The sequence below is a fragment of the Sus scrofa genome, chromosome 14, assembly GCF_000003025.6.
Source record: "Sus scrofa isolate TJ Tabasco breed Duroc chromosome 14, Sscrofa11.1, whole genome shotgun sequence".
In the NCBI taxonomy this organism is placed as follows: domain Eukaryota; kingdom Metazoa; phylum Chordata; class Mammalia; order Artiodactyla; family Suidae; genus Sus; species Sus scrofa.
In genome coordinates, this window is record NC_010456.5 from 99,614,726 (window position 1) to 99,636,833 (window position 22,108).

The following is a 22,108-nucleotide window of genomic DNA, read 5'->3' on the forward strand; positions in this document are numbered from 1 at the left end:
ATTTGTTCCTGTCTCTCTCTCTTCCGTCTGGTATATGCATTCCACATATGTTACTTTAAACCTTTTACAGTTGTCCCACAGTTCTTGTATATTCTGTTCTGTTTTCTTCTAGTCTTTTGTTTCTCTGCATTTCAGCTTTGTAAGTTTTTGCTGTCATATGCACAAGTTCAGAGATCTTTCTTCATCCATGTCTGGTTTACAAAGATATTTTTTTGTTTCAGTATTTGTTTATGATTTTGAGTGTTTCTTTTGAATTCATTCTTAGAAATTTCATCTCTCTACTCAGATTATTCATCTGTTCTTGCACATGGTCTACTTTTTCCATTAAAAACCTTAACAGGAGTTCCCGTCGTGGCGCAGTGGTTAACGAATCCGACTAGGAACCATGAGGTTGCGGGTTCGATCCCTGGCCTTGCTCAGTGGGTTAAGGATCCGGTGTTGCCGTGAGCTGTGTTGTAGGTTGCAGATGCGGCTCGGATCCCGCGTTGCTGTGGCGTAGGCTGGTGGCTACAGCTCTGATTAGACCCCTAGCCTGGGAACCTCCATATGCCGCGGGAGCGGCCCAACAAATGGCAAAAGACAAAAAAAAAAAAAAAAAAAAAAAAACCTTAACAAATTATTTAAATTCAAAAAACAAAAAAAATTCCTGGCCTGGCATTTTGACATATCTGTCATATGTGACTCTGGTTCTAATGCTTATTCAGTCTCTTTAAACTGTTTTTTTCTTTGTTTTTTGCCTTTCAGTATACCTTGTAATTTTTTGTTGAAAATGGACATGATGTACTGTGTAAACGGACCTGTGGTAAATAGGCTTTAGTAATGTTGGGGTAAGGTGTGGCAGGATGGGGAGCATTCTCTAGTCCTATGATTGTGTCTCAGCATTTTGATAAGTCTGTACTCCAAGCTGTGGACTTCATCTGTGCCTCTGAGCTTTTTTTCTCCTCTTTAGACAGTACAAGAGAGTTAGGACTAGAGTTGAGTATTTCCCTTCTCTCAGGTAGGTTAGGCTCTGATAAAACCCCAGCAGGTTAGACTCCAGAGAAACAGTTTCTCCTGGGGGCAGGCCTTGTTGAGGATAGAAATTTCTGATATATTTAAAAATGTTTTTTTCCCCTCCTTCTGCAAGAAGCAGGAGTTTCCCTGTGAGGACCAGGCAGAGTTCACTCTCTCTGTAACTAGGTCTCCCTTGAAGTTTTTAATTCTTAGACTTGCCCACACTGCACCTATAGCAATTTTTCGATTACAGTTTGTTTTCGAACCCTAATAAGGGTTTCCATGGAGATTTCTGCTTCTGTAAATTATGATTTTCTGAATCCATTCGTCTGTCTCTGCAGATTGGGGGCAGCAGTTTACCCTATGACCTCACTTCTCTGATGGATCTAAGAAGAGTTATATTTCAGTTTGTTCAGCTCTTTATTGTTAGGGTGAAATGGCAACTTTTAAGCTCCTTACAGACTGGAAACTGAAAGTTGCAGGGTTTTTTTATACCCAGAGTTTTGGTATTTTGGCAGTTGAATTTCAAATAATAAAGTAGAAATCAGTTTACGTATTGCTCATTGTTTATAAGTAAAGTATTCTGACATTTTTAGCTGTAAGTAGGCCCTTGGTTTGTTTAAAAGGACTGAAAAATTATTAGCTAAGTTCTTTTGAATTTTATACCTCATAAGTATGAGTTAGATGTTTTACTTCTGTTTTCTTAGGGGATCTTGAAGAAGATTACTATATTCTAGTTTTGAACACTTGAACAATTAAGGATTTACTAAGTAGAATTCCAGCTAGGAAAAATAAATAGTGAAGAAAAATAGTTATGTTTGAGACAGGTGATTTATATTCTGAGCTGTTATTTATTGGGAATATTTTCTGAGTTAATGAAAAATTATTTAACTTTCTTTTCAGTTTGTAGCTTATTTAGAAGTGTGCCACATTCTGCTTCTTATCCTTAAAGTCCAACCTACGCATTTAGTGAGCTCTGAATTTTTTTTTTGAAATGCAAATATCAAGAAAGATTTTAGAATTCTATAAAACATATAGGGAGTTCCCGTCGTGGCGCAGTGGTTAACGAATCCGACTAGGAACCATGAGGTTGTGGGTTCGATCCCTGCCCTTGCTCAGTGGGTTAACGATCCGGCGTTGCCGTGAGCTGTGGTGTAGGTTGCAGACGTGGCTTGGATCCCGCGTTGCTGTGGCTCTGGCGTAGGCCGGTGGCTACAGCTCCGATTCAACCCCTAGCCTGGGAACCTCCATATGCCGCGGGAGCGGCCCAAGAAATAGCAACAATAACAACAACAACAACAACAATAACAAAAAATGACAAAAGACAAAAAAAAAAAAACAAAAAACAAAAAACATATAGGTAGTTAGAGATAACTTTTAGGCCACTTTAGAGTTTCAATTTATATTCATGTTGATAGCATACATCATGAAGTATCATATGGCATTCTTTTCTGTTTTACAGGCTTTTTCCCTGTGATAAAATTTCTCTAAACCAGTTTTTTAATATCATTTCTTGACATTTTTAAAAAAGATGTAAACCAGATCAATTAGGTATTTTACTCTATGCTCAATAAAATTTTGAGTACATACACTTAAGAATGATTTATAGTTTCTAAAGTGTTAATTTGTTTCAGGTGATGTATATTTTATATATAGACTGATTGATTGGTTTATGTTGCTTTATAATATACTTGACCAAGAGTGATAGAGCTGTGAAAAAACGAGAAATCGTGTGCCAGCCTGTTACAAACTTGAAGCATCTTCTATTGCTATATCTTGTAATCAAGTGTCTTTGAAATGGGCAAAGTGATATCAGTTATGTCTGGGAAATGAGAGATTAAAGAGGGGGAGATTGGTTGGTAAGGAGAGGATGTTCATATATAAAGAGGAAAATGTTTAGCAAATAGCGGGTAGATGACGTTGGATCTGGATACAACCCTAATACAGTGTTCCAGATACCAATTACTGATTGGAGTTGAAATCTCTTTGGACAAGAAATTGATTCTATGAAACCAAAAACTCATTTGTTGACATACTCCCTTTCTTCCTAGAATAAATATGTAGAAGCATACCCTTTATTGCCCAGTACACTGAATTCAAGGTGGAGAGTATAATGCACTGAGTGCCTCAGAGTTATTGAGTGGGGAAAGATGGTCTCCATAACCTCATAATAGACACATGGTATCTCCGATTCTAGGAAGCAGTCATGTAGTAGTATGTTCCTAAAGCAAGATTTCTTGTCTTTCTGTCTCTGTTTATATTCTATCATATTTTTATTTCAGGTTAAAAACCTAGGAAGTGTGGTCTTTGCCTTTTATACATTCTTAGAAAAGAATTGATGCCTTGTTTAAGAGATGATCCAGTTTCTTACTCTGTAAGATCTAATATGTGCTCTAACCAAAGGGCATATTGCTAAAGAGTATTTAAATTGCCCCATTCAAACTAGTGTGCCAGGGGGTCTTATTACCAAGCACTAACAAGGTGGTTTTCCTCAGCTGCTATATTGAAATGCCATGTCCTCCCCTTCCCCCTAAAAAAATTGATTTGATTTTAAATTTGATACTCAGTTGTTTTAGATGAGATTTGATTGATTTTAAGTCAGCAGTAGCTTGAAAGTAAACTTAAGTGACTAAATTCTTAACTTATCTGCTTCAATTCAGATATGCAAATATTTTCCTATACGAGAAGCATTAAGCTTTTTCCAAATGAATTTTTGGTGTGTAAATTATATTCATGAAATTTGATTTATAGTATTCCTATATTCAAGTTCAAACCAAAAACTTAGTTTCAGATGTGCCCTGCTTTAAGAAAAAACGATTTTGAAACATTGAACTTAAGAATCAGACTGAGAGCGATTAATTTTTCTTGAAAAGATTTAGGTTAATCATTTACATTATCTATTCCTATGAATTTAATGGAGAGTATTTTTTCTAGTGATTTAAATTGGTGATTTAAAGAAAGGCAAGTTAACCTTAGTTTTTTTCATCTGTAAAAAGGGAATGATAATATCTGCTTCACAAGATGAACCAGATACTTCACTTAACTAAAGCTACAGTGAGCAGCATTTCTTTTATAAGACTTAACAGAAATGAATTTATTATCCAGCTCAAATACCACCTCGTCAACAAAGCCATCCAGATCTTCCCTGTTTGCCCTCCTTGGTTAGGGGACTAACACTTAGACAAATGCTAACCTGCAAGGTTCAGGAATATGTTTTGTTTCTATTTGGCTCGTATCTGGCCGTTGCTGTGGCTGTGGCATAGGCCAGCAGCTGTAGCTCAGATTAGACCCCTAGCCTGGGAACCTCTATATGCCACGGGTGCGGCCCTAAAGGGCACAAAAAAAAGAAAAGAATATAGCATCTTCTTTTTCTCTCTCCCTTTCTCATCTTTTCTCCCTCCTAAAAAGTGAAATTAGATTGGTACCTGCCACTTGGTAGCGAACAGTAGGATCTGTCACACCTAAAGAAATGACCAAATGGATCTTTGAAAAGTCTCCTCTTTATTTCAGAAAATTGAGCACATCCCTTTCTTTCCTTTTTTTTTTTTTCTTTTCTTCACTTTTTAGGGCCGCACCCACAGCATATGGCGTTTTCCAGGCTAGGGGTCGAATCAGAGCTGTAGCCACAGCCACAGCAATGCTAGATCCGAGCTGCGTCTGTGAGCTACATTACAGCTCAAGGCAATGCCAGATCCTTAGTCCACTTGAGCACTGCCAGGGATTGAACCCATAACCTCATGGTTCCTAGTTGGATTCATTTCCGCTGCGCCACAACAGGAACTCCCAAGCACATCCTTTTTGCCAGATCTTTTTTGTTAGGAATACAACTTCTTTTTCTGAAGTAGCAGCAGTATCTGCTATGTGTGCAAGACGCTTTTAGGCACTAAGGGTAAAGGTAGACAAAGAATAATCACAAGTGAAATTGTGCTCATTCCTCCTTTATATTTGTCGTTTTTGTAGAAGTATATAACCTACAAAAAATTGCAAGTTGCTTATTATTTTCTGCAGGCATATTTGGGTCTCCAAGTAAACTGATGTTTTAGTTTTTTAGATGGTTTTGAGGAAGGTTACATTAGTTTTGACCCTCTAATCTTAGTTATCCTCGTCTTTAGTTATCATTATTGTATTGGTGCATTTAACCAGACCTTTAAAAATACTGTTTTCCATATATTGCATCTGTCCATTACAGATAATGGACATTGATCTGTAATAAGATAATAAGCATTGCATTTATTTTTAAAATTGTACTTTTCCTTCGTATTGAGAATTGCTTGGAATTCTAAAATAATTGTGGGGGGAGTTCCCGCTGTGGCACAACAGGTTGAGGTTCCAGCGTTGTCTCTGAGGCAGTGCAGGTTTGCTCCTGGCCCAGGACAGTGAGTGGGTTTGGATCTTGTGTTACCACAGCTGTGGCAAAGGTCGCAACTGTGGCTCAGATTCTTTCCCTGGCCTGGGAACTTGCATATGCCGTTGGCATGACTGAAAAAGAAAAAAAATAAAACTTTTTTTTTTTAAGTTTAGATGCATCATATGGTAGAAGACGGTCATTTATTTTTATTAATTTGGCTTCCTGGGGGAATCTAATGTATAACTTATTTGATTTCCTGTAAAACCCCCCACAAGCATTTTTTAAACAAAATTTTTCTCAACTTTCTTCTCAAAAATAGCATGACTGAAAGTAAGCAGTCAAGAGATAAAATGGGGGAGTTCCCGCTGTGGCACAACGGGATTGGTGGTGTCTCTGGAGTGTTAGGACCCAGTTTCCATTCCTGGCGTGGCACAGCGACTTGGGGATCTGGTGTTGCTGCAGCTGTGGCTCAGATCTGATCCCTGGCCCAGGAAACTCCATGTGCTGCAGGGCGGCCAAAAAGGAAAGAAAGGAAGGAAGAGAAAAGAAAAGATAAAATAGGGGTTATTTCTTTTTAAATAAACCTAAGGAAACTTTGGGTTTAAAACTTAAATTTGGATAACAACCTAGATTTCACTTCCTCTGTAGCTTGGATGTAATGAATAGGACCGTAAACTGATCTTTCGTACACAGCCCTGTTGGTCTCTTCCCTTCCCCCAACACACATTTTTTGTTTCATATATGTTTGTTATTTGGTTTTTACTATGTTTTTTTCTACTTTTTAAAATTTGATTGACTTTTAAATCCAGGTATGTACATAAGGATGTTTACTCCACTGTCTGTCAAACACTGTCCCACACAATCGATAGCCACCAGCCATGTGTGGTATTTACACCTGAAAATGGGCTGGTCTGCACTGAGATGTGTTGTAAATGTTAAGTACATTTTGAAGACATGGCAGAAAAAAATAAAATAGTCCATCGATAATTTTTATGTTAATTACATGTTTAAACAAGAATATTTTGTATTATATATTGCCCCTAGTTTATTGGAGCTCCTTGGTGGGGAAAAGAGGAGAGAGTTGCTGTCAGTTAAGCCTTTCAGTGAGACAGTGGGGGTATCGCTGCTATCCTTTCTGAACTTCTGTGTGTGTTACAGATCTTGCAGAGAGCAGTAGTAGAGTATTGAGCTGAAGGTTGTTCTTGGCTTTGACATTCCTGCCTTATGGATAGAAGATTTAAGATATAAATCATCATCTTTTTCTTTTTCCTTGTCTTTTTAGGGCCACACTTACGGCATATGAAGATTCCCAGGCTAGGAGGTGAATCGGAGCTGTAGCTGCAGACCTACACCACAACCATAGCAATGCAGGATCTGAGCCACATCTGCAACTTACACCACAGCTCAAGGCAACACCAGATCCTTAACCCACTGAGTAAGGCCAGGGATCGAACCTACAACCTCATGGTTACTAGTTGGGTTTGTTAACCACTGAGCCACGACAGGAACTCTGAAAATAACTATTTTTATATTACATGTTTTTCTTTAACTTATATCACTGTTAAATTCCACTGTATTTACATTACAGCAGTATTAGCTTTGACTTGTTTATATTCAGATGTATAAAAGGACCAGGAAAGTAACAAATGAATCTGTCCTATCTTAGACAACATGAAATGATTTATGTCCTATGCAGCGGGTATTTGTCATCTCTGGAGGGTAACCCTTATTCCTGGTCAGTTGATTATTGCCTTTTAGGAGTACATATTGCCAGAGCTTTCAGGTTTTGGAGAGGAACTACAAATCTGGATTTTAAAGAATCTCCCAATTTTAAAATACTGACAAATATTACGTGATTTAAAAATATTCATGCGGATCAAACCAAATATAACTAGTTTGAGTGGTACTGCTTTGTAACTTTGGAACTAAGGAGATACTTTTTGGAAATAAATGTTTTGGAAACTTTAGTTAAGAGAGGCTTATAATCACCTGTTGAAGGATGGTTTTTATTTTTAATTATATTTTATTTTTTGCCTTTTATCTTTTTAGGGCCACACCCCTGGCATATGGAGGTTCCCAGGCTGGGGGTCTAATCTGAGCTACAGCTGCTGGCCTACGCCAGAGCCACAGCAATGCCAGATCCAAGCCTCGTCTGCAACCTACACCACAGCTCACGGCAATGTCAGATCCTTAACTCACTGAGCCAGGTGAGGAATCTAACCAGCAACCTCATGGTTCCTAGTTGGATTTGTTTTCCCCACGCCATGATGGGAACTCAGAAGAATGGTTTTTAAATATCACACCTTTTAGGGAGTTACCATGGTGGCTCAGCAGAAACAAACCTGACTAGTATCCATGAGAATGCGGGTTGGATCCCTGGCCTTGCTCAGTGTGTTAAGGATCCACCGTTGCTGTGGCTGTGGTATAGGCCAGTGGCTACAGCTCTGATTCCATCCCTAGCCTGGGAACCTCCATATGCCACAGGTGTGGCCCTAAAAAGACCAAAAAAAGAAAAAAAAACCCACACCTTTTAGAGATATTAATCTCAAAATAATGGATAATTGTGAAGTAATATGTTTCTGTGTATTTTATATACTTTTACTAGTATAGTTTTATTTTCTGTAGGAATATTTTTCTGCTCCTCCTATTTACTTTTCTATTGCTCATTATAATGTGAATTTAGGCTGTGTGAGATTGTTTTAACCTCATAGAGCTCCCTTTTCTGGTCTGTGTGTGTGTGTGTGTGTTCAGAACTGTTGTAAGTTTCCTCCTGACTCTGGCTCCCTCCCCAACTTATATCTGTCCTTACTCTTTCCTTTGTCTCTGCTGTCCCTCTCCTGCTCATTCTTGACCCCACTCCCAGCAGTTTCTCCTTAGTGAGGGCTCTGTCCTTCAGTGGAACCTTAAAACAGCTATGTGGAGACGTGACAAAGGCTGGATTTCTACAGCTGCGGGAGAGGCCAAGAGATAGTTCTCCCTTGCATACACCAAGTTGAGATTTAGGCATTAGGGCTCCTGGTTTTTGGGGGTTTTTTTGGTTTTTTTGGGGGGTTGCTTATTGTCAGCTGGGTTCTGCTTTTAGACTTTATGGGCCGATTTCAGATACATATGGTCCTTCCACATCTGGTTCACAACATGGTTGTTGCTGCTCCCAGTCCAGTAGAAGGATGTCTCAGAAGCTTTGCCCTCTTTCTGTAACCCACCCAGATTAGGTTAGGTTCACCCAGAATAATCTTCGTTTTGATTAGGAAACTTATTTTCATCTGTGAAATATTTTCTGCCATATAATATGACATAATCGTGTGAGCGATCTCTTGATATACATTAGTCTTTCCCAACTTAAGAGGTGTGGATTATACTGGTTGTGTACACCAGGGGGCTGAATTCTTGGAGGTCATTTTAGAATTCTGACTACTATAATTTTTATTCTATTTTTTATTGCTTTAAAAGGTAACTGATTACCTAAACAAAAATGGTAATGTATTGAGTTCCCAGGTGGCACAGCAGGTTAAGGACCCAGTGTTGTCACTGCTGTGGCTCAGGTCACTGCTGTGGCATGGGTTTGATCCCTAAGCCAGGAACTTCTGCATTGCTGTGGGTATGGCCAGAAAATGGTAAAATATTGTATGTTTATAGCATATAGAGAAAATACATATATATTACTAGTGTTATTATATACATATACATACATATAAAGTACGTGTATTGTCTGTCTATGTGCACACATACCCACCTACGTACATACTAGATTGGGCTAAACCTTTCCCAATTTCAGCTGCCATATCACATTGGCTCATAGCACTTTCCAGTGAATAGCCGATGGCTGTTTGGGACTTTCCTGTTTTCAGATATCTCACATATCTGAAGCTCTGTGACTTCCCTCTGCTTCGTTCCATACTGGTAATATGCAGGTCTTAAGGCTATTGGTGATTCATGGAGAATACTTTTCCACATAGCTATGCTGTGAATGTTTCCCTTGGGTTTTGGATCTGCTATCCAGTTGCCCCATCTATTTTTATGTGGGAATCAGGAAGGTTCAAAAACTGCTGCAAATGCTACTGTCCTCCCAGAAAATCCAGATGCACTAAATTTGTAACCTAATGTGTGGGGTGGTGGCAAGAAGTCAGGGGATTGTGTTTGAATAGGTTTACAAGTTATACCTAAGGATAATAGTCATATTCTTGCTATCAAAGTTGAGAAAAGCTAAACAGTCATTCACTGCTGCTTATAAAAGAAGACTTTACCAGAAAAAGTCATAGAAAACTTGAAACAAACAAAGGTGACTGGCCCATGGTATTGAAAACTGTTGTATTTCTACCAGTATATAAACTCCATTCCCAATCAGACACAGTACATCAGCTAGAAAAGATTGTGTTCTACCCTTTCGTGTCTCTGTTTGCATTGGGTATCCAAGTCAAGTCTTATAAAACATTGAAAGATTACATGTATTACCTACCGCTCACAGTTCAGACAGCTCAAGAAATCTACTGAATGTTGCTTGTCCTTATTTCCTAGGTAAAGATAAAATAATATTTGAAATTCATTTAGAAGAGCTCCAAGGAGTAACCAGTATTTACTAAGGGCCAATTGCTCAATTTCATTCACAGAAAGGAAATACAGTTTTGAAATACATATCAGCTTTAAATCCCTTAATCTACAAGTGAAGACTCGACTCTCTTTAAACTTATAGACTTGTGTGTATGCTCACTGGTTTATATGGATTTGCAATACTACAATGATCCAAAATGTTGGAACTTAACTTTTTATGTTCAGTTCTCTGTCACAATTTCAACCATATTGTTGTTTATGTACATAAAATTAAAAAAATTTAAAAAGATGAGAAAGTTGTATACTAATTCTAAGTGTAGGTATGTTTAAAAGCTATTATGTTAAATTATTATGTATGTAAAATTATGTTTATCCATGTTTTTTCTCTATTTCTCTTTTAAGTTCTCAGCCAGTTTCCTCTCCAGTCATCCTTCAGTTTGGTCATGCAGAGACTCTTCTTCCACTGCTTTCTCTCATGGGCTACTTCAAAGACAAGGAGCCCCTCACAGCTTATAATTATAAAGAGCAAATGCATCGAAAGTTCCGAAGTGGTCACATTGTACCCTATGCCTCAAACCTAATATTTGTGCTTTACCATTGTAAAAATGCCAAGACACCTAAAGAAGAATTCCGAGTGCAGATGTTACTGAATGAAAAGGTGTTACCATTGGCTCACTCACAAGAAACTGTTTCTTTGTATGAAGATCTGAAGAACCACTATAAGGACATCCTTCAGAGTTGTCAGACCACTGAAGATTGTGAATTACCAAAAGTGAACACATCTGATGAGCTTTGAGTAACTGGAGAACAGTTTTAATTTGTCAGGAATCTATTATAGGGAGTGATCACATGTTTGAACTAGGTGGGCAGTCCCTGGCTACAGAAAGCTTTAGCATTACTTAGGTTTTTCTGTCTCTTCAAAGAAAAATATTTCTTTTGGAGTTTGGACATGGCTTTATAAGAAATGATTCTTCACTGGAACAGCTCTCTTAATGGGAAAAAAAATCTATTCAAAGAGATAACTGACATTACAAATGTTTACAGAAATTAAATTATTCCCATTTTATGTAAGAAATCTCACACTGAGATAGAATATGATTTCAGAATACTTGAAAGTGCTGGAGTAACAAAATATTTACATCAGTTGGACAGTCTGGAACTTGACAGGCTTAAGTCTAGGAACTTTACCAGTTGTGCTGCAGTTCTTTCTTTTTTCCTCAGATAACACAGTTTTAGCATTGCCTTTCTTAATCAAAAATATGATTCACGGAGTTCCCGTCGTGGCTCAGTGGTTAACGAATCCAACTAGGAACCATGAGGTTGTGGGTTTGATCCCTGGCCTTTCTCGGTGGGTTAAGGATCCATCATTGCTATGAGCTGTGGTGTAGGTCGCAGACCAGCTCAGATCCCACGTTGCTGTGGCTGTGGTATAGGCCGGCGGCCACAGCTCTAATTAGACCCCTAGCCTGGGAACCTCCATATGCCACAGGAGCGGCCCTAGAAATGGCAAAAAGACAAACAGAAGAAATACGATTCACTGAGAATATCGCTTTGGAAGAAAGCTTACCTCTAGTTGAGAATTTGAAACAATATTAAGATAGAGTCTGATTTAGAAGAACACCTTCACTGAAGGATAACAAAAGTGTGATAATCCAGTATTTTTGTTAAAAGTATTTATAAAGTATTTAAACACTGTTTTAATAATTCCTTTCAACCTTCTGGTAAGTCTTGCAAAGCCATTCTTTATTATCATACCTGTTTTATATGTATAACAATGGAAGGACAAAAAGGACCATTAGCAATAAGACAGAAGAATGGAATCAAAGTTTCTGAAATCCATTGCTTAGCCTTTTTTTTATTCTGTCACTTGGCTTGTATTTTTATGTTTTGCCATTTTGTGAAATGTATCTTTTTGTGGCTTAAATTTCTTTTTTGTTCTTTTTTTTTTTGGTAAAGAAAGACTTCATCCTGGCGGGCTTAGTTTCACAGATATGAACCCATTTCAAAGAAATTGTTCTGAACTCTGTCAAATGTCATGAAAGCGTTTGCTTTAATAATAAACAGAATTCTTGTGACTTTACTACCAGGTCTTTTCTGCATCAGTTACAGTAATTGATGGTAAAAGGCTAGAATTTCAACCAGCTTTGACTAAGGCAATATAAGGAAATTTTCTTCTAATAGAAATTTCCTCAACATTTTCCCTTGTTAAAGAAAAATGGAAATTCATTTTATTAGAAATCTAAAAAACTGTCACAACTATATATTGAAATTACAAAAAGATGCATAGTTCATTGATCTATTGATCATTGATCGTCAAATGAATGATGTTCATAAAATAGGTGATTAGCTGGGAAATACTGTTGATGCATCCATACACTGATGATTGTTCCTGCAAAGGTCCAGTATTAATCTTTTTTTAGATTTTAAGTAGGCAGACAAGAAGAAAATAGTATAATGAATTCATGCCCATTTTGCTGTTTTATCAAAATTAACATTATAATGTTTGGTTTAGATCCAAATAAGAAAAATCAAGGACTTTTGTATGCCTCCCTTATGCTATTGCCTTCACTCCCTTCCTGGAGGTAACCACCAACATGAAATTCAGTATTCACCATTCCATCGCATGCTTGACTCTGAAAACTTGTCGTGTTGTAGGAATTTTAAATTTTCTATTAAAGGACTTACACTATGCATATCACTCTTGAATAATTTATTTATTTTAATTGCTGTATTTGTTTTTCAAGACTTTTCTTCATCCTGGTCATTTGTTGCAAACTAATAGCTATCAGCTTATCAATACCTGTTGTGTCTCCTTTTTATGTACAAACACTAGACTGAGTTTACAGGCATGTTAAAGTTGAATGAACCTAGTTTTTCTTTCAAGGGGGTTATCTTAAAAGATCTTAAATTTACTTGGTGTCTGGAACATTAAATAATTTGATTCTTAAACTTTTCATAGACTATGAAAGTTATAGGAATTGTTTAATTTATTGTTAAATAGGACCATATAGTTATCATTGTAGTTATTGGTATGTAAAATATCTCAGGATGGAGGATAAGTGTGGTCCATTTTTGCTAATGTTACAGAAGTTGTGACATTATTTTGGTGCTATTATTCTCACTTAGGACATGCCTAAAACTGAAGAATCTCAAGATAAAGTAACAGGTCTTTCTAAGATAGGATATATAAGAAGTTGAGCCTTGAAAAATAGTCTTTGGCTAGCAAGAGTTCATTCATAATAGGTGGCCAAATTACTCAGGCCAAAATATATCACTATCAGTTCTGAGATTTTGGTCAATTCATGAATAGCCTATGGACATCAGTAGTTTTTCTGTCTGTTTTACAACTTGATGTGTGCAGTGCATTATACTGTTTTTTACAGTCATTTTGAAGTTTCTGCTCTCCAACACATAATCATTTACTTGATGCTGTTTTTATATAACAATGAAATCAAATTGTAACAATGAAATCAAATTGTTAAATTGTAACAATGAAAGCAAACTCAACTTGTAACGGAAGAAGAGCTTCATTTTTTTCAGATTAAAATCAACTTTTATGATATCTTTGAGTGCTTTCCTTTTGTAAACTGCAAAACTGATGTATGCCCTTAAATATTTGGGAGTCACTTACAACCAAACCAGAATATGTAAGTGTAAATTTTTGGAATATATTTCTCTAAAATGGTATTTCACGTAGTTCATGAATGACTCTTGGAATTTGGACCGTGTTCTGCCAAATTTAAGCTGAAAATAAATATTTACATTATGATATAACTTGCCTGTATCTACCGCTTCCTGAATTTAATCATTCAGTTCTCATGGAATCACAGATCACTGAATTCTTTCCTAACTATTCTTTTTCTCTCACTCAAACATTTCCTTCCACTCACCTCTTAGCTCGATCCAGCCTTAAGCACTGTCTCATCAGTCTTTTAAACTACTTTTTAATTGGTGTGTGTGTGAGAGAGAAAGGGGAGAAGAAAGAGAAGGAGAGAGTACTTTTGGAGAGATTTCCACAGCAAGAAAAAAAATATCATGTTCTGGCTAAAAGATTTGTTGTTTGGGGAGTTCCTGTTGTGGCTCAGTGGGTTAAGAACCCAGCTGGGGAGTTCCCGTCCTGGCACAGCGGAAACGAATCTGACTAGGAACCATGAGTTTGCAGGTTCGATCCCTGGCCTCGTTCAATGGGTTAAGGATCTGGCATTGCCATAAGCTGTGGTGTAGGTTGCAGACGCTGCTTCGATCTGACATTGCTTTGGCTCAGGCATAGGCTGGCAGCTGTAGCTCCAATTAGATCCCTAGCCTGGGAACCTCCATATGCTGCGGGGCAGCCCTAAAAAAAAAAAAAAAAAAGAACCCAGCTGGTATCCATGAGGATGCAGGATCGACCCCTAGCCTCATTCAGTGGGTTAAGGATTTGGCGTTGCCACAAGATGCAGTGTAGGTCGCAGATGTGGCTCAGATCCTAAGGTGCTGTGTGCTGTGGCTTAGCCCAGCAGCTGCAGCTCCGATTTGACCCCTAACCTGGGAACTTCCATTTGCTGAGGGATCGGCCTTAAAAAGAAAGAAAGAAAAAAAAGATTTGTAGTTTGGACCTCATATCTGGTGACTTGGGAGGAGGTTAACTTTTAAAGCTTCAACTATTTTATCATTACTGGACTAATACATTGTAGGGTAGAAGGATTCTTAATGTTATTATTCCCAAAACTAGTTTCAATTCATCATCTTCCATATACTATTCCCAGATTTTAAACCGTTACTTAAAATAGCAGTTTATGTTTGCATTTTTGTTTGTTGTGCTGGGAGAACAAATAATTATTCATTAGAATGATAGCCTTCCAAGTTGAATAATACTCCTCGTATAATGAGAACTTTTCTTTAGGATATTTATTTTACATTACAATTAATGTGGAAAATTAAGTTGGGATTTATAGATTCTCTCTGCTTTTTTTATAAGAGTTCATTCTATCAACCTTTCAATTGTCTTTTGACCAAGCAATAACAGTTTGGGTGCTTTTGGAAACCTTTTCAATAAACATTCTCACTCTGGAAATCCAGTTTTGATATAAATTATATAAGTGAATACTGGTGAACTTTATCTTGATACATGCAGATGAGCAAGTTCTATTTAATTGATAAGAAACATGCTAAATGGAGGTAGGATGAACACTAATTATGCTCTAGCCATAGTCTCTCTTCCTTTGAATGACCCTTAGGGGTTTTTCCCTTACAACTTTTTTTTTTTCTTTCCCTTGCCTTCCTGAGAAGGCGAGAAGACTAGTAGTCTTGGTGAGACAAGGTAGTGCTTTTTTTCCTTCTGTCTGCATTATTGCTCCCTAAAATTTTCTGTCACTCTTTGCCTTATGGAAATTACGATGAGGACCAGGTTTTCTAATTTGACTATTTTTAGAGTGTTTTAGCCTCCTAAATACACCCAGGTGCTACCCATGGTGGAAAAACAACTGCATTTCACAGCTTTGCTTGTTGCTTCAGGGCTAGATGACTAAAAAGAATGTGAAGAGACATACTGAGATCCTTGGGGCAAAGGAGTGAAGAAAGGAGAGAAACAATTCCCTACATTTTCCTTGCTGAGAGAGAAACAGGATGTGAAACTCCCAGGTGTAGATAGAGAATCAGAAGGAGCAGGGATTCTACACCCATTTTAGTCCAGTTGCAGGGCTCAGGTCTTTCTAGTAAGGGAGATAGAGTTTTTTGCCTCAGTCATTGCAGGAGGTAGGAAATTAAGTAGTACTTGCTTTTCAAGTCTGGCTGCTATCAGCCGAACTCTTGAAAAAACAGAAGTATGACTGGAAGACCTTTCTCCAATCCATGGACCTAAATGAGCTTCAGAAAACTGTTTAACAGATCTACAAACTCCTTGGTTATTAAGTATTTTATAAGCATTCCTGTAGATATGAGTATATGCATTTGTTAGTATTTGCCCAAACATAGAGGTGTAAAGCTAGTCTTAAGAGAAAAATCATCATAATTTTCAATATCCAGCCATGTACATGATGTTAACTAGTTTATAAAATAAATCGTGTGCGATTGAAGAGTTGCTATTGGTACAAGAAATATCAATATCTGCCAAGAACTGTATGGAAGGTGTTTTCCTGTTACTCCATTTAATCTTCATTATAAACTATGAAGTTGATAGTATGAGACCCATTTTGCAAATGAGGAAATTGATGTTGAGAATTAAAGTGCCTTTTTTTTTTTAAACTTTTAAGCTCTATTCAAATTTGTTATATTAGTAGTAAATGTGGAATTTGAACTTAGTTCATTTGGGACACTACAGCATGCAGATTGTTTTAAGTAATGCAACTGGTCATAAACTACTTAAATCTCTTGACTCTGCCCCCCCATTGTGGAAAAAAAAAAAAAAAAGCTTTTGAAGATGATGCCACCCTTTGACCTTCTTTGTAGCCATCAGCTATAATTGCGGAGGCTAAAGAGTTGTATGTTTAGCAGGAAATGGGAGGGATACAAGTATAATCAGAGCCTCACACATGACCTTTTCCAAGTCCGATCTGTTCATAATATCTCCAGTTTAGCTGACTGCAGTATGAAACTGGTGTAGAAGGCTTTCTAAGTTAACCAGGAGGGTAGCGCAGGTTAGTAGTTGTATTACAAACCATCCTTTAGAATTGTATTTGTAGTATTTCCAAGCATAGCACATTCAGACCTTATTGGAGATTCTAGATTGTTTGAATTCCAGAATAATAGGAACTATAATTATATTGTGTACTTATTTCCTTTTTACTACTTCATTCAGTAAAGCAGCTACTTAGGTCAGCCCTCATAGCCTCACTCCCATGTTGCACCCCTGGAGTCCATAAAGCTAGGCTTATGGAGCACACAGCAATGGCAGCTGGTAGAGGCTTTACTGAACATCTGTGATAAGCAATTCTAGGAGATTCAAAAGGCAAGACTTTGCTGCAAGTTGCATGTGTAAAGCTCTGCCCCACCCTACCATATAAATTGAGTGCACCACTTTGACCGTCTTTGTAATAACAATGTGTGTTACAGCAAATGCCACATGACCAATTGTTGTGTCAGTAGAGTGTTCTTATATACAGACATTTCAGAAAAATACTTCCCAATCTGAGGACCTGAAGATAAAACTTGATCTCTGAAAGGCTATTAGCATAACTGACATCATCTTGGGCCCTTACAGTTTCTCCTTCCACTGACCCTACCCAGGACGATGCTGTGCAGTGAACTACTTCTCTGTCTTCAAGGATTTGTGGTTAATAGGTATTGTTAAATAATCATTAAGACCAGGTGGCCTCTATGTTCTGTTAGTTCCCAAACAATGATGAAAAGTTTAGCTGATGTATTCCCGGTGCCCAGGAGACTAGTTACCCCTTCATGAATCTCAGGAATACTTGTCCTGTTTCCAAGTAGCTACTACCCCCATACTCTAGGTTAACTGTAAAATTAATCCAATTGCCCCTCAGCAGTGCAGAGCACAGCTGTAAATACTTCGGGATTGTTGTCCACTTGATCCTGATCCCACCCTGTAAGTTACCTATAATAAAATAATCCACTGATTACATAGAGCTGCCTGCCTGTGTTTTTGGTCTCAGATGCCTTCTCAACTTGGTGGGCACTTTGCATTCCTCCCGCCTTCCAGCAATTTGCAAGCCAGGCATGAAAATGTAAACAATGCAGGAATGAGTATAGGGACCCACTGGGGGAAGGCCCATGGCCAATGAAGGAAATCCTAAGCCAGCCAGCCAGTTCCATGTGGGGTGACTTGGCTGCTTATAGAACTTCAGGTGTTGCCTAAGTATGGAGATACCTGGAAAAAGCCAGAGGGCTTGGTAAATATTTCAATGGAAGCAGTGAGAAAGCAAAAGTGGAAAAAAAGTGAGCAAGCTGCCTGGGCTGTTGCATGGCCTTTATTATGCACTCACAGGAACTAGCACAGAAAAGGAATACAGCTCAGCCGGAACTAGAAAAGACTGAAGAGGCACTGGCATTAGAGAGGAGTGTCTAGACTACACGTTCAGCCACTTCAGACGCTGTGTCAAAGTACAACAGGAAAAATAAAGTGATTGTACACAAGATGTCTACAATGCAGTGCTGGAGGCTGCCCATTCAAAGGTGAGGACTATCTCACAGGAGAACTGAGACCCAAGAGGTGGGGTCCTTGGGACAACAACTCCTTAGAAGACCAGGACATAATTACAGGAGAAAGAGGACCTGCAAGCATGGCCTCTGATCCAAACTAAAACTCAAGCCACTAGTGAACTGGGAAATAATTGAGATCCCTATGAGCCAAAAACAACCAACCAGGAATATTCCTTCTTGAACTGGTAGAATTAATCAATAGGTTTAAACAAAAGAAGGGAAGGAGTTGCAGCCTTGGTGCTCTGTTTATAGGATACTGGGGGAGATGGTATTATGTTAAATGAGTCAGAAATATCTCAAATGGCCTGGGTTACAGTGCAGCCTGTCCACTGGCAATATTTGTATGCAGCTGTGAAACTGCACACCTCACTTGGGACTCGAACCCACAATCTCCCAGCTGAAACTACACACCTAGTCTCAGGAATTAAAGAAGCTCACATTCTTTGTTTTGGGGGATAGGGGGAGCTCACGTTCTTTATGTCTCAGCACAAAAGGAATTCAGGAAGAGACAAAGTGAGAGGTTAAAAGTAAGTTTAATAATGTCCTTTGTGAAGAAGTTGCAGGAAAATGGGGCATGAGAGGACGATCATGTCACAGGTCTTGGGTAAGTTCCTGAGATGGGCTGCCAACTGAGGGGCCTTGGCTTTGAACAGGAAAGGATTCAGGAGCGAGTCATAGTAAAATGAAAACAGAGATACATGTTCCATAGGCAGAATGTGGTCCATCTCAAAAGGTGAGAGAGGCCCTCAAATATGGGGTGATTAATTTTTAGGGGCTGGGTAATTTCATAGACTAACGGAGGATTAGTCCAACTATTTGGGGGAAGGGGTGGGGATTTCAAGGCTTTGGGCCACTGCCCACTTTTTGGCCTTTTATGGTCAGCCTCAGAACTATCATGGCGCCTGTGAGTGTGTCATTTAGCTAACACATTCCAGTGAGTGTGTAAGGAGGCTCAAGGGCCACTGGAAGTTGAATCTTCTTCCATCTTGATTCTAGTAGGTTCTAACCAGTTGAGGTCGTATCCTCAGTGGCCAAATCATTCTTTTAAAAGTTGTACTCTGCACCCTTCCCTCCTGTCTCACTTCTGCCTGCTTCAGCCCCTCTCACTGCTCAATGTTACTCTTCAGTTTCTGGTTCATGTAATATGTAATCTGTTTTTGAGGCCCTTCATATTTTTTCTTTATTTTGATTTTTATATTTTATTTATTACTATTTGAGCAGAAGAGATATGATGAAGTGTGGACTTATTGAGTCATTTTGACCAGAAATCCAGTTATATACATATTTTTAATATTAGTAGCTATTTCCAAATTTGGGGATAATTACTGAACTTCTCTTTACCTCAGTTTATTCCTATGTAAAACAAGGCTATTGGACCAAGGTCCTTAAAGTCCATTCTAATTCTGAATTCTGTACTTTGTATAACCTATAACCTATGACTTATGTCCATGTTCACTGAGCTAATATGTAGTGTAGGAGACTGAAAACCTGCTTTCTGCTTTCTGACTCAAGAGCTGTTTCTGCCATACCTCACAACTCTCCTCATTGTAAACCCAATAGACAATCAAGAAATCAAATCCACAGCATGCAACATCCACTCAATCCTGTCTTCTCACTAGAACGTTGAGAATTTCTCCAGTTTTTCTTCCAGGCAGAGCTGACTTTTATACTACTTTCTGGAATTCCAAACAGAAGATTTGGTAAGGTTTCAAAAGTAGAATCTCTGTGACATGAAAGTTGATTCCTATGATGCTAAGAGAAAGGGCAGCAATTGAGAAAGAAGATTTTTTGCATAATCATAATCTTAGAAAACTGGAATAGGTCATCTGTGTAAGCAACATGCATGACGCAGAAGTGGAAGAGATGAGGTCGAGGGGGTGGTTCTTAGATCGATCTAAGAAGATGGCTTTTAAAAGCCACAAGACCTGAAACTTGCAGGAAACTGATAACTTTTTTAAGCCAATGGAAGAAATGCAAACTCCTGTTCTGATATGGTAATAGCTAGCTTATAGAATGGTTAGGGTACCAGTCTGTGGACAATAGAAAGGCTGTATTGTGAGAACAAAAGCGCTAGACTGAAGTCCAATCGTAGGGTCTGGTGTGACCTCTGCAACTAACTAGCTCTGTGACTTGAAGAGGATGACTTACTTTCTTCACATCTCACCTTTTAATTCCTATTTGGAAAATTAAGAGCGTTTCAGAGACGGTATGTAAGTGATAGAACAAGGGGAAACGCGTATCATGAGGCCTGGAGTTTTTTTGTCTTTTATGTTTTCCCCCCTTGGAATTCTATCCTTTGTTTTTAAAGTAGTTGGTTGAAGTAGTTCCATTTCAAAACCCCAATGTTAAAATCTAAACGTGTTAGTATAAGTTGATCAAATTTTTAAAGATCATGGCCATAGGTAAGTAAGTGGAAATTTTAAAGAACAACTTAAAAAAACCAAGCCCTGCAATGATTTAGAAGAGGTTATGCCGAGCTCTGCACTGAGCCTCCAGCTCCGTTTAGGGACCTGCATTGGCATAACTGATGATTGATCAGGACTGGCCTGGAAAGGAAGTGTCGGGTGGAACATCTTTTTCTTCTTTGTAGCCCTTTGCCTCACCTCAGCTCTTGACATTTGAGTGGAGTTTTACTCCTCTTGGCTAATCTTATATGAAAATCTTCCTGTTTGTGATGTAAAGCAGGCAAATCATTTCCTAAATCTAACAGGCTCTCTATGTGAATCTCTTCTGGCTGGTGCAAGCCACGTTTCCCTAATCCAGATGAAATGCTAGTTTTCTATTTGGGGCCAGATGATGATAGTCCAATGACAGAAATATGAGCTTCATAATAACTTGGAACTGAGGGAGAAAAACTGAGGCTCTTGTGCCTAAAAATCTAAAGAGGCTTTGGGAGAGCAGAAACCAACTGGGATTAGCAGCATCATTGCTTTCAACCCCAGCGCTGAAAAAGGGAAATCAGGAAAAACAACCAAAATCATCTCCTCTCATGATGCTTTCTGTTAACTTGCCAGCTAGAAGCTTAAAGCTGCCCTCTGCTCCCTCTCCTCTTGTTTCTCACCCTGCCCTCAGGATGTGTCAGGGTAGAGGGCAAAGCCATTTACAGGAAGAGAAGGAGTAAGGTTCTGAGAAAAAAGAGGGCAGATTTGAAGTGCACGGGGTCCAGGCCTTGAATCTTCTTTGTGGTTTTCACTGACTTTTAAACTGGGATGGATGAGTTTCAGCATCTGGAACAAGTGCCCAGCACATAACAGGGGCTCAACAAAATAAATGTCGAATAAACTGAAAGAGTTAAAGTTCTGAGCCAGGTATGCTGGTTGCTCTTGGCTCTGTCTTCTGACTTTTTCTCTTCCTTTGATGGGCTCCTCTAGGCCAGGCATCCTGGAGCTCACACTTGCCCGCTGAGAAAGCCTGGACCAAGTGAGCACAGAGTGAAGGACACGTGATCTCTTGAATGTGTTGCTTCTTTGCTTACCTGCCACATCTCCCTATCCATGCTGCTATAGCAGTGAGCTCCTGAGGATCCTGGGTATGGGCTTCGTGAGGAAAGGGCTACAGGAGCTCTGCTACTTTTAGGCCCTAGGAGCACATGAAAGGATCTTCCACGAGGGCCAGCTTGGCTCATTACAGTCTGCATGGGAGTCTAGGCCCAAGTTTTATAATGTGCATTTTCCTGGCCTATCTTTTGTACTTTAGTTTTTGTTTCTCCCAAGAACCAGAGGTGGGAAGAGGGCCGAGGGGAAGCAAGTGGAAGAAGAGAAGCATTTGAAATCCTGAGTCCCTGTCATTCCTCCCTCCCTTTGTAATCTCTGCTCTTTTTTTTGGGGGGGGGTGCATACCCCAGGCATATGGAAGTCCCCAGGCTAGGGGTCGAATTGGAGCTGCAGCTGCCAGCCTGCACCACAGCCACAGCAACGTCAGGTCCTTTGCCTACTGAGCAGGGTCAGGGGTCGAACCCACGCCTCATGGATCCTAGTTGGATTCTTAGCCTGCCGAGCCACAGTGGGAACTCCTCTTTTTTTTTTTTTTTTTTTTTTTTAACTATGACTTACGTTATTCATGGAAATCTGTCTAGATGAAGCT

The 22,108-nt window shown here is 38.8% G+C and overlaps 1 protein-coding gene across 2 annotated transcripts in view; it reads left to right on the forward strand.

The window, feature by feature from the left end:
* Positions 1 to 13,663, forward strand: part of MINPP1 (multiple inositol-polyphosphate phosphatase 1) — a 53,963-nt gene extending 40,300 nt beyond the window's left edge. For both annotated transcript variants that reach the window (XM_001927672.4, XM_021072285.1), the window contains exon 5: positions 10,292 to 13,663. In XM_001927672.4, the coding sequence (XP_001927707.1) occupies positions 10,292 to 10,685 (394 nt within the window). In that variant the 3' untranslated portion in view covers positions 10,686 to 13,663. The remainder of the gene's footprint in view (positions 1 to 10,291) is intronic.